The sequence below is a fragment of the Mytilus californianus genome, unplaced genomic scaffold (genome assembly GCF_021869535.1).
Source record: "Mytilus californianus isolate M0D057914Y unplaced genomic scaffold, xbMytCali1.0.p SCAF_6, whole genome shotgun sequence".
Taxonomy (NCBI): domain Eukaryota; kingdom Metazoa; phylum Mollusca; class Bivalvia; order Mytilida; family Mytilidae; genus Mytilus; species Mytilus californianus.
In genome coordinates, this window is record NW_026262712.1 from 79,474,430 (window position 1) to 79,488,620 (window position 14,191).

The 14,191-nt window shown below is 33.6% G+C and overlaps 1 protein-coding gene across 4 annotated transcripts in view; it reads left to right on the top strand.

Annotated features, from left to right (window-relative positions):
* Positions 1–12,527, top strand: part of LOC127707001 (RNA-binding protein RO60-like) — a 40,726-nt gene extending 28,199 nt beyond the window's left edge. For all 4 annotated transcript variants that reach the window (XM_052211765.1, XM_052211768.1, XM_052211767.1 and 1 more), the window contains 2 exons: positions 4,035–4,301; positions 10,192–12,527. In XM_052211765.1, coding sequence (XP_052067725.1) covers positions 4,069–4,301; positions 10,192–11,743 — 1,785 coding nt within the window. In that variant the 5' untranslated portion in view covers positions 4,035–4,068 and the 3' untranslated portion in view covers positions 11,744–12,527. The remainder of the gene's footprint in view (positions 1–4,034; positions 4,302–10,191) is intronic.
* The last annotated feature ends 1,664 nt before the right edge of the window (positions 12,528–14,191 follow it).

Sequence of the window (14,191 nt, forward strand, 5' to 3'; positions counted from 1 at the left end):
TATTTGACATTTCTAACATTTCCTATTGAAGATTAAAACAACAAACGTTTTGTATTTGTTTAACGTGAAACAGAACTTACTAGAGCAAGAGAAGCCCACTCATTGCGCCTGGTTGCAATCATGTTTCTAATAAAATTCAGTATTTTGATGTTGAAGTCAAAGGTCAAGCTCACACGAAGGTCGGTTGATATGCGTCACATCGTTTTAAGGTGATACACGTTCATATCTTGCGTATTCAAATATTTGATCCGAAAATATACTAGATTAGAACATCCATGAAAATAACGTATTTGTATTACGAATTTTCCTTGAAAAGGTTAAGCACTCTCTTGAAAAAGCTTTGAAAATTTGTCCCGCCGTTTCATACACATTTCTGCCTTGCATATTGATAGGCTTTCGCACAACGAAAAGTACAAGAATTTACAACGAACGGTACTTAAGAAAGCAAACAAAAACCAATGAGAATATATCGTACAGTGCCCAAATTTTGAGTTCAGTTTTTCAATTAAATGTCTGCAAATAAAATAAAACAACGGGTTTCTCATTCGCATTATGTATTTTAAACAACAACAAATCACAAAATACACGGTCGCATTTAGTGTAAGAGCCAACCAATTATGCTTTATTCGTAGTTGAATCAAGTTTGAGTTACACATAATGGTTGTTTCGCGATGATTACAAGTAATTCACAGACCTGTCTATTTAAAATATTCACAGGGTGTTCATGTAATATAAAAAATAAACAATGCTGTCAGGAACAAAACTTTGTTTTCATAAACATTGAATACTTAACTGAACAGTACTGTACGTTAATTAGTCTTTAGGTAAATTCAAAACTGAATTAAAAAATCTTAAACTGAATTCAAAAGCCCAAGTACCCAAACATTATAAATTTGGCAATCGTAAACTCAACATCATTTTGACTCAACTTAGATGCTCAGCCTCGTTTTTGAATTATGATCTTAACAGAGTTAATATAATTTCAGATCTGTCTTGTAGCTGTGGTGCTAAGCGTGAAGATTCATTTCACTTCTTTTTTGAATGTCCTAATTATACGAATATAAGAATCAAACTATCTAATGATCTGAACTGGTTACCAGAGAACTCTCTATTAAATTGAACATCTTAACCTCCGGTGATTCGTCATTAACTAATGATGAAAATGAAAGAATTTTAAAGAATGTTTATGAGTTTATTAAAGAGTCAAAGAGGTTTCTAATTGTGTAATACAGCACACTAAAGTGCATATACATGTATATTGTGTACAACCATTCACATCATCACACATCATCTTTTGCATATCCAATATATACAATGTATTGTTTGCATGCATGCTTTGTAAAAAATTCTATTGTTATAAATTGTTCATGGGAGAAGACTTCATAAGTTTGATTAACTTGTGTCTCATCCCTTTTGCATATTTAAGCAAATAAAATATGTTTAAACTAAATTAGTCTTTGGTGAAAATATTAGGCTAATAGGACTCACAAAGTATGTATATATAATCAGTCCTTCTGACTTCATACATTTTGTCAGAGAATCGGCTGAATTAAGACTTTATATGATGAAAATTAATTAATTTCCTTCTGTGAAAATGCATTACATATACAACTTAAAGAATCGCCCTACAGTGAAAATGAAAGTCAAGTATCATTATTCGACAGTAAACATGAATCGCATAACGAAAACAGCCATAGTGGAATTTAAATCAATATCAACAAACTAAGTAATAAAACCTGTTTTAAGTTATACAACATTAATAATAATGATAAAAGGTACACTTTTTTTTGCAAATGTAACTTAACTGCTGCTTTTAAATCTCTTGCACGCTCTGTTCGTGAACCATTCTTAATATTTATCTATTTGTATATCAATTTTACACCTGGATGGATGTAGGCGCGATGAAAACTCATTCGCATCTCTTACCTACAATGTATATCATGAATTTATAAAAACAGTACATATTATTTATAATTTCGTATTTTATTCAAAAATCATGAATTTGTCGTCTGTTTATTTATCATTCTACATCAGAAATTCATAGCTAATACAGTGAAAATGGTATTTCTGGATTCGCACATTACATACACTGATACTTGCGAGACATTTACGGTACTGCAATATGTTAATACCTAAATTTCTTCTTTGACTGTTAACGACGTCTTTCCCTATATATCCATTGGATGTTGGCTGTGTATTGATGGATATGTAAGTCTTAGATACAAGACATTGATTTATTTAGTTGTTTCTGACTTCGAAACAGCTACCAGTAACTGCGAGTACTCTCTGATCTCAGTTGGGTCTTTTTAGTTGTGAGGGATCATGTATAAATACACTGCCACATCGGTTGTATGTTTTTGTTAGATGTTTTTTTCACTGCTTTTTATCGAACTGATGAGTTAAGCAATTAAATTTCGAATGACTTTAACCAGATTTTTTTTTATTAATTTGGTGATGTACGGCTGGCGGGCGGACGGCCGGCTGCCAAACAGTGTCCGTGCATCAAGTGATACTTATAGCGATGTCCGTGAAATAACTTAAAAACAATTTGACGAAACCTTTTCAAATTTATCATGACATGTTGTTTTCTGTGACTTAATGAAGGTCAGGTTGATTTTAAAAAGTGACCTTAGCTTATATCATTGATGACTTGTAGACCTTTTAGTAGCGAGTGAGCGCTTTGTCGTGCAATTACTTGAATAAACTTTAAATGAGGTACAAATGTTTATGATTGTCACAGTCAATAAGACAACTATCCGCCATGGTTCATATGAATATGATGAAGTGGATGTAAGCAATTATTTCCACTAACCCGAAAATCAGTAAAAAAATATCTCAGCTTTTCCAATATTCTATGGATAGTTCATGCTTGAGATGATGTTCTATACAATGTATATTTTTATTTACCAACAAGGGTTCATGATAACTAATGAATTCATTACTTCACAATTAAAGACTTCTGCTGTATGATTTAACAAAAACATTTAGAAAAATCATATCAGCAGATCAATTAAATAATGAAAATAGTAATTACGATTTTCAATATAACTTATAATTGAAACACAATTATGCTGAAAAATATTGGGTACGAGTTAATCCAAGTTGGTAAAAGTACGAACCGATAAAAAGAGTACGAGTTGAATGAGTACGAGTTGTCAGTGTCGGAATGACCTTTACTGGCTATACAGCCCTCGCACGGTCGGTACTGGGGACATATGATTGGAACCCCCCTTTTAACCTGGGTTGGGAGCCCCCCCCCCCCCCCCCCTTTCCCTTTTTTTTGAAAATGGCTGGATCCGCCCCTTTGTGATGTACCCAGCAATTATAGACAGCCGGGTATATATATATATATATATATATATATATATATATGCGGTATACCATCTTTTCCGCAAGTTTATTGTTTTCTGTTTGGTATTAAATTAATATAATTAAGATCCATTGTGTTACATCTGTGATCCGTTTATTTGGCAATCGCCATGGCAGTCAGCAGGGTTTAAGAACATCCGTTGTTCGAACTGCTAGTCAAATGCGTTTTGTTAAAATATACTTTTTCACTTTTTTGGTCTTTTGGAAAATGTTGTTTGTGCTGTATTTAGACCCCTCTACAAAGAAATTTGTTTTGCATGCACACGTATAAAAATTGCGGTTTTTATCCAACGCAATCATAGGTTTGAACGTTGTTTTCAATTTAGACTTGTTTATATATATGTATATATAATATATATATATATGATGTATATCAGGGATATGTATGTAGTACAAATACATATATGTCTCCATATATATATATATATTTAACAGAAGAAAAGACATTTGCGGGAAAGATAAGACTTTAACAGTAATTGGTCCGAGATGGATTAGGACCGAGTTGTCGTATACCCACAATCACATCTAAATTAAAGTACAACCTTTTTCGTAAATAGTCTAGTTTGTTCGTTTGTTTAAAAAACAACGTTTGTTTTATATATTTTTTTAAACATCGCTGAATTCAAATGTCAATAAAAATTAATATTTTACTTTCGTTTTCACAGGTCTTGACAGTTGACTTCAAGGAAACAAAACAAAATGGACGAGATGGAGGTAGATTCCCAGATACAACCGCAAGGTGATCCTACTGACCAGTCAGAACCTCTGCCAGGATATTCACAAATCCGTAATGTGGCTGGAGGATATGTATTCGAGGTTTCAGATATCGATAAACTCAAAAGATTTCTATGTCTTGGGACTGAATTGGGGTATTACAAAGCTAATTCAATACACAGAAAGTTTTCCAGATCAGAAGTTCAAGCAATAGACAGGTATATATATCATTAATAAAATTATCAGCAAGAGACATCAGTGTTGAAATAATAAGCTGATCGGTTTAAGTTTATTAGTCTTTTATTTCTACTTATTTTATATTGTATTTAATTTTACGATTAACTCCCTTTTCATAGCTGGTTCAGTTTTTAGGACTATTCCAAAAAATGAATCTATGACAACTCGCCCCACTCATAATCGCCCCACTTATGAAAAAAAAGGTAAAATACCGTTTGATATAGGTATGCCAACTCTCCCCACTTACATGACTCAGAGGCGGATTTAGAGGGTGTTTCAGGGGGCCCGGGCCCCCCCCCTTTTGTGGGAAAAATTTGGTTGATTATATAGGGAATCACTGAAGCATGACTGGAGCAGGCCCCCTCTTAGGCAGTCAATGGGCCCCCTCTTATGAAAATTTCTGGATCCGCCACTGTGACTTGTGAAAAATGTATTGGTAAATTCCCGCTGACATGGCTGCAGAAAGGTATGCCCAATTGCCCCACAAATACAATACAATATTTTTATTGTCAAACAAAGACTCAGTAGGAATGTAGGTGGGCAGTTATTTAATTTCAAACAATTTATGTTTAAAAGTCTTCCAACTCGCCCCACTAATCATGCTAATGAGTAACAGAATTAAACTGTTCTGAATTAAGGACTACCAACTCGCACCACATTTTCAGGTAAACAATTTCAATCTATTAACATGATTAACCTCTTTAAATAGAAAATGTAAAAACCTGGGCAAAAATGCAATCAAACAGGTAAAAATCTTCATTAAAGAGCAATTATTCCAATTAGAGGACAACTGACCATTTCTGATGGTGATTATTTTTATGCCCCCGCCATAGGGAAGGGCTGGGGCATTAAGTTTTACCCTTGTCTGTCTGTATATTCATACAGGGTACTTATGTCTGTCCCAAAGTTGGTTTCCGTTCTCTAACTTTAGTTTGCCTCAACCAAATGATTTGAAACTTATACACAATGCTTATTACCACAAAACACAGATCAAGTTTAAATTTTGGTGGCATCACTTTACAGTTCTAGAGTTATGCCCCTTTACAAATCGAAAAGTGTCCATTCTCTTACTTACGTTTGCCTCAACCAAATGTTATGGAACAATATACACAATGCTCATTACTACAAAATACAGATCAAGTTTGAATTTTGGTGGTGTCACTTTAACTGTTCTATAGTTTTGCTCCTTTTCCATGTTTTCAAATGGAAAAATTGCTGAATTTTTCGTTTCTGTTCTATACTTAAGTTTGTCTTCACCAAATGTTATGAAACTTATACACAATAACAACATGCTTATTACCACAAAATACAGATCAAGTTTGATTTTTGGTGGTGTCACTTTAGCTGTTCTAGAGTTAAACCCCTTTACCATGTTTACAAAAAGGAAAAATTGCTGAATTTTTGTTTTCCATTCTATAACTTATAAAGTTTACCTCAACCAAATTTTATGAAACTTATACACATTACTTATTACTTCAAAACTCAAATCAATTAGCTTCACTTTTACCTTTCTTTAGTTATGTCCCTTTATAAATTTATATGATACATGTATGCAAGCGGGGGCATCATCTGTGTCCCTCGGACACCTGGACACTTTCCCCATTTATTTAGAAAGTTCTTCTATTATAGAAATCATGATGATAGTCTAAAATGCAAAAAATTGATAAAAGTCATCATTTCAGTAAAATAACTCCTACAAGAAGTATTCTGATAGTCTTGATATATATTTATCCTAATACTCATAAAAAGTGAGAAATTCACACCATAATTTTTTTTTCAAGTAGTCCTTGAACCAGGATGATGAGGTCAAGGACAAAGGACTTCAAACATAAAATAGCTGCATTATCATACGGGATGAAACATCCGGGTCTTCTATCTTCTGAAATATAAAGCTTTATTCAAAAAGTTTACATCACTGCTGCCGCTGGATAGTATTCCCTTTGTCTCAAATCACAGGCGAGACAAACATATGTAAGATCTACCTTATGTTTAATATATTTTCTGTTTGGGTTTCCTTGCAACTTCTACATTTTAGTCAGACAGGATTCACCTGACCTCGACCTCTCATAACTTCATGGATCACTGATTACGGTTAAAGTTACATGATTATGTCTGTTTCTCAGATAAGTTTATAAGCACCAGGTGAACTATACATGTATGTGGTGTATGGAATTATTGTAAAGGGTACAACATGTCAGTCAGCTGGGTTTCATCTGACATTGACTTCATTTTTGTCGAGCCTTCGACTTAAGTCGAGAAAGCAAGACATAGCGATCCTACATTCCATCGGCACCGTCCACAAATATTCGCTCTGTGGTTAAAGTTTTTGAAATTTTAATAACTTTCTTAAACTATCCTGGATTTCTACCAAACTTGGACAGAAGCTTGTTTATGATCATAAGATAGTATCCAGAAGTAAATTTTGTAAAAATAAAATTCCATTTTTTCCGTATTTTACTTATAAATGGACTTAGTTTTTCTGCCGGGAAATATTACATTCACTCTGTGGTTAAAGTTTTTAAAATTTTAATAACTTTCTTAAACTATCCTGGGTTTGTACCAAACTTGGACAGAAGCTTGTTTATGATCATGAGATAGTATCTAGAAGTAAATTTTGTAAAAAAATAAATCCATTTTTTCCTTATTTTACTTTTAAATGGACTTAGATTTTCTGCCAGGAAACAACACATTCACTCTGTGGTTAATGTTTTTAAAATTTTAATAACTTTCTTATACTATTTTGGATTTGTACCAAACTTGAACAGAAGCTTGTTTATGATCAAAAGCTAGTATCTAGAAGGAAATTTTGTAAAAAAATAAATGCATTTTTTTCCATATTTTATACTTTTAAATGGACTTAGATTTTCTGCCAGGAAACAACATATTCACTCTGTGGTTAAAGTTTTTAAAATTTTAAAAACTTTCTTATACTATTTTGGATTTGTACCAAACTTGGACAGAAGCTTGTTTATGATCAAATGCTAGTATCTAGAAGGAAATTTTGTTTTCTTCCAGTTAACAATACATTCAGTCTGCAGTTAAAGTTTTTAAACATTTATTAGATTCATAAACTATCCTGGATTTTTACCAAACTTGGACAGAAGCTTCTTACAATCAAAAGATAGTATCAAGAGGAATACTTTTATTGATTTACTTCCTCATTTTTTGTTAAGCCTGCGATTAACAGAAAAAGTAGGCGAGACACTGGGTTCCGTGGAACCCTTACGAATTTTTATTTTTCATTTCTCAATCATGTCAATGTCTGTCTAGTCAGTATCATCTGAACTTTATCTCATTTTCATGGTTCATTATAGGATTAAACACATTTTTTCTAGAGGTTATTGATGTGTAAACTGGGGCGATTAACTCACAAACTGAATAAAAGTCAGAAGGACTTTTATGTTAAGTTTGTGAGTAAGAGCCCCGGTTTACACATCAATAACCTCTAGAAAAAATGTGTTTTATCTTTATAATTCTTCAGCAAATCATTTGTGATTTTTAATTATCATTTTTTGTTTAATGGCTTCTTTAATTACCATCAAAAGCAGAATGGCATGTCGTAACTAAGGAGTAAGCCGCCATCTTGACTTTCTAAAAAACATAAATGTCTGATAAATGAAACAAAATCTAAAACCTAATAGTACCTACCTCAAAAACTTCATTTTAATTAGATATTATCTGAATTTGAAGCGTACAAGTAACGAAATAATCTTTCGCTTGAAAGTTTTCATTCGTATGACGTTGTGTTTTGCCATGACGTAAATTCGCCAAATCATTCGTGAAATTTCCTGGAGTTTCATACGAATTTCAATTTTATACATTTTCAAAGCTTTAATGCAATATTTCTTTTATGTTATATATGAATTTGAATAGAAACAACTGATATGTATTTTTATTTTAAAAAATCCCATGATCCCTGCATGCATGTATATTGAGCATGAATATATCACAGTGAAGGTTACGAAAGTAGTTTCGGAAACATGGTGTATTGAAGTGTAAACCAACAGAAAAATTCTAATAGACCAATCCAATTCAAGTATTTATAGATACGCAAATCATATAAGAATTATTAGTCAATGATAAGTTTTGTGTTTTGGTCTGTTTTCAATATAATTACCATAAGCATCAGGTCAACTATATTTTGTGTTGGAATAATTGTAAGGTGTGCTGTGGGCCAGGTGATCTTAAAATGCATTGATGATTATTTGGTAGGGTTAAGATATTGATGAGATATGCTAGAAATGAGGCTTAATCATTTTTACTTATCCATCCATAGTATTGTAACCAATGATAATCTGTTTATCGCTATTTTCCCTATGCAAAGATGTCCTTATAGCCATATTTAATTGGCACATTTCCTTTGAAATGTTTGGTTTTCTAAGCTCTTCCATTTCACGATTGATTTTCATTTATAACTGTGTTGAATCTTGAGCTACTGATGGATCTTCAGTTAGAAGAAATGCTCGACTGGCGTATTGATTTGTAAGCCTTGTATAATCTTTGATGAGTTTTTCCATCGGTTTGAAATGTGCTAATTATTGACTTCTTAAAGCCTCTAGTTTGTTATTAAGCAAAAAATCAACCTCCTCTTTGTAGCTGTTGTTGCTTAAGCTTAGATAATACAGTTTTTATACGACCGCAAAATTGTATATTGGTACATGTATCACGTTGTGGCGTCGTCGTCCGAAGACATTTGGTTGCCGGACAATAACTTTAGTATTAGTAAATAGAAATCTATGAAATTGAAACATACGGTTTATAACCACAAAAGGAAGGTTGGGATTGATTTTGGGGGTTATGGTCCCAACAGTTTAGGAATTAGGGGCCAAAAAGGGGCCCAAATAAGCATTTTTCTAGTTTCATGACAATAACTTGTGGAACAGTGTATGGATCTCTCTGAAATTATACCACATTTCCATACCACAGACAAAGGGATGGTTAAGATTGGCTTTGGGGGTTATGGCTCAAACCATTTAGGAATTAGGGGCAAAAAAGTGAGAAAAAACAGGGGTGTCCTGGTTAATGGACAATTACTTAAGTACAAATTACAGTGTAAGGGAGGTAATTCAAGCACAACTTTGAATTACCTCCCTTACACTGCTTTAAACTAATGTATAAAGAATTTTTGTATTGTCTTGAGGTGATTAGCTGTCATTTCATTTTTAGAAGTTACTATTTTAATAATTTTAAAAATGCTGATTAAGGTAAATTAGTTTTAGCTATGATTATGTATGTCATTTTCTATTTTAAGACTTTTTTGATGTATTTAAATGGGTTATTATGGTTGCAAACTTAATTGGAAATTAGAATTGAAATTATGACCCTGACTGAGGGAAAGAATTTTTTTTTGGAAAAAGGGGGGGGGGGGGGGGGGAGGTTAAAAAAAATTGGGGTGGGGGGGACAATTTTTTCTCCTCAAGATTTCAGAAATCAAAAAGAAAATCCTTCAAATTTTTATTTTTTTTTAAAAAGGGGTGGGGGGGGGGTGGGGGGTAGGTCAATTTGCAACAGCATAGCGTATTGCACAAAAGCAAAAAATTGAATATAAATTCAAATCATATAACCAATTCTAAGTTCTTTGACTACAGTTATTCTGTGTCAGAAACCTATTATGTGTCAAATATTGAATTACAATCCCAATTCAGACCTGTATCAAGCGCGAATATTGTGTCCATTTTTGCCCCAACTGTTCAGGGTTGGACCTCTGCGGTCGTATCCAGCTATGCTCGGCAAAGCAATTTATTTGTTGTTTTTAATTGGAAAAGGGGGGATTGTTGAACATTTGCATTACACTCGTAAATATAAATAATAATCACATGGTTTGTTTTAAATAGTATTTTATTTTTTTACAAATGGTTTATTCTGATTCAGATTGATCCAACTTGGACGAGGTCGAGATGTCGTTAAATGTATCAAGGACGTAAGTGTTCTAAATAGAGCATGTAAACAGAACCCAACATTGTATGCATTAGCGGTATGTGCCAGATCAAATGACCTTAGTACAAAGCACGCTGCCTACAGTGTACTGAATGATGTTTGTCGTATACCTACTCATTTGTTTCAGTTCATAAAATATTGTGAAGAAATGAGCGGACATGAGTCTGGTTGGGGAAGAGCACATCGTAAAGCAATCAGTCAGTGGTATACTCATTTCAGTGAAGCAAATGGTAATGGACATAAAAACCCATTGAAGCTTGCTTATCTTGTAACCAAGTTCAGACGTCGATTCAAATGGAGCCACAAAGATGTCATACGACTAGCTCATGTACGATCGAGAAATAAAGCAATACGGATGACTTTGCAATACGCGCTTGGTAAAACTGTAGAAGATGCTGATTCTACCATGTCTACAGAAGCTTCTGAGGTAAGGAATTTTCTCATGGCAGTACATAATGCAAAACATTGCCACCTGGAGAAAGATGAAGACAAGTTATGTGAATATATCGTTCTTCATAAACTGAGCTGGGAGCATGTTCCAAACCAGTTTCTTAAATATAGTGCGAAAGTTTGGAAAACCCTGTTTCGGTTGATGCCTATGACAGCTATGATTCGAAATCTTGGCAAAATGACGAGCTTAGACATTCACAAAGGTAAACCAGAAGCAGACTTTTGGGTGAGCCTTGTAGAAACCAGACTTCGTGATGATGTGCAGTTAGCTAGTGCTCGTATCCATCCGTTGACACTACTGATTGCTATGAACCATTACAAACAGGGCGCACAGAGAAATCATAAAATAGAATGGACTCCTATTCACAGGATCACAGAGGCACTGAAAAATGCTTTCATTAGAAATACAAGAATAATACAACCAAAAGGTAGGAAGTATTTGATGGCTATATCTGTAGGGGAGAATATGCAAAAAAGTATTTGTGGATCTACGATAACAGCTGGGGAAGCAGCAGCAGCCATGGTGTATTCAACCATTCAAACAGAAGATGTAGAAGTGATCCTGTTCACAAACAAAATTGAAGAAGCTTTAACCACCAAAATTAATCGGGGAGAAGACCTACAATCTATTGTGCAGAAGATATATCAAAGACCACCTGAAACTGAATCAAAGTATACAAAGCAGGACTTGTCTGTCGCTTTTAAGTGGGCAGCAGAAGGGAGAAAGAAATTTGATGCAATCATGGTTTTCACTGATTCAATAACAAGTTGTGGATTTATCCACCCAGCAGAAGCTTTAAAACAGTACACACAGTACATGGCAATCCCTGACTACCGATTTGTGGTCGTTGCTATGACCAGCGATAAATACTCTGTTGCTGCTCCGGACAGTGTGCACAACCTCGACGTGGTTGGATTTGATACAATGACACCAGGAATAATCATGGAATTCGTGGAAAATTCTCAACAAAGACACATTGAGAATAGGGACATTATTTTGCATGCTGATGAAGACTTGTTTATTGATATACATTAAGGGGTGACGAGAAGATTTGTCATTTTTATTTGCGGTCGTATATTGGTATCACGTCGTCGTCAGCGTCCTCCGAAGACATTTGGTTTCAGGACAATAACTTTAGTAAATGTAAATAGAAATCTATGAAATTTAAACACAAGGTTTATAACCACAAAAGGAAGGTTGGGATTGATTTTGGGGGTTATAGTCCTAACAGTTGAGGAATTAGGGGCCAAAAAGGGGCCCAAATAAGCATTTTTCTAGTTTTCAGACAATAACTTGTGGAACGGTGTATGGAGCTCTCTGAAATTATACCACAAGTTTCCGTACCACAAAGGGATGGTTAGGATTGGCTTTGGGGGGTTATGGCTCAAACCGTTTAGGAATTAGGGGCAAAAAAGGGGGAAAAACAAGGGTTTCCTGGTTAATGGACAATTAAAAAAAGTACAATGTTATGTTTTGACTACCTCCCTTACACTGCTTTTAATTTATGTATAAAGAAATATTGTATTGTCTTGAGGTGATTAGCTGTCAATTTATTTTTATTAGTTACTTTTTAAAAATGCTGATTAAGGAATATTTAATATATTAATTTTAGCCATGATTATGTATGTCATTTTCTATTTTAAGACTTTTATGATGTATTTAAATGGGTAATTATGGTTGCAAACTCCATTGGAAATTTGAATTGAGATTATGACCATATCTTGAGGGAAAGAATTTTTTTTTTTTGGAAAAAGGGGGGGGGGCAATTTTTTCTTCATTTAGGGTTCAGAATTTTTTTTTTTTTTTTTTTTTTGGGGGGGGTGGGGGGTCAATTGCAACAGCATAGTGTATTGCCCAAAAGCAAATTCAAATCATATAACCAATTCTAATTTTTTTGACTACAGTTATTCTGTGTCAAATATTTAATTACAATCCAAATTCAGACCTGTATCAAGCTCAAATATTGTGTCCATTTTTGCCCCAACTGTTCAGGGTTGGACCTCTGGGGTCGTATCCAGCTGCGCTCAGCGAAGCAATTTATTTAAAAGTGCCATAAATCCCAACTGAACTATTCGGCTTTGAAACCATCAGTTGGGAATTACAGATCTAGAAGTGATATGCAAATGTTTTTTGTTTGTTACATGTATTTGCAACTTATTAATGATCACGAGTAGATTCTAATAACTTAATTAATTATTGTCATTATCCATCTTTATAATTTAATTTTTGGGCAAAAACAGAATTATTTTTAGGGTATCTTTAGATAAAATTAAAGTATAGCTTTTGCCACTTTCTGCATTTTACTAAGGATTTGTATTCCTTATCTGTTGAAAAGGCTTATATGCCATATGTTAATTTAGACTTGCAACATAATATTTGTTGAATAATTCTAGGCATTTTTTTTTAATAACAACTGCAGCAATTGAGACATGTACCTAAAATGTTAGAATATTAAAAATGAAGAAGGGCGACACTTGTCTTCCGTATGAGACTCATATTTATAAGTTAATAACAGAAATAACCCATTTCTAAGTAATTATAAGATCTTTAAAAAGTAAACTGAGTTTGGCCAATGATGTCCATAAATAGACTTTTTATTTTAGTAAGATTTTCCACTTTATAGCTTGACTGTCCAATTTCAGATTTGATGCTCACCATATTCATGAACCATTTTCATAACTGTATTTTTGTCGTCACTTTTGCTTGCATTGTTTGAACGTTTAACTTTTTTTCATAGTTGTGAGGCTATGAATTCAAATTGATGATATAAGGGAAATGGTTGATAAAAATACCTTTCAATCAGTGGTCTCGGAAACTGTCGGTCCTGACACCCTTACATATAAAGTTACATGGTTTGCTACTGACCCCCTAAAAATCCATAGAGGGTTAGTAAAATCCATCGGAAGTGAGACCGTAGGCCAGCCTTATAAGGAATTTATCGCACAGGGGAATTTTTGTGCCAAGTTTTGTATACAATGTTAAAATTAAACAATGAAATTCAATAATGATAATACATTGTAATAGTAGATGTGACACCATGATGCCCCTATGAAATCTACTGACCCTCTACGCCATACAGAACCATTAAGTTTCACCATTTGACGGCCTCAAACCAATCATAGTATCACAAATTTATCCAAGGTGCGATAAAATAGGGTAGGTCCGACAATTTTGACAAGAATATTAAATAAAAAGGTGGTCTTGGTATTCGACTAAATGGTTGTGGTGTTCTCTTTTATGGAATGCCAGTATTTAGTTAAAGCTTGATGAATAACTAATGTAGTAACAACTACATGTATTGTAGGATAATAGCTCACAATCGCATCAATAGTTTATATATAGAATCAGTTGTGTAAATATTAAATGATACAATGATGATCGCAATTGATTACTAGAAGTCCATACTGTTTTGGCAAAATGATAGGGATGTTGTAGATTATTTGATAAATTATGGTCAAAATAATCTGAGCTATAACATGACAG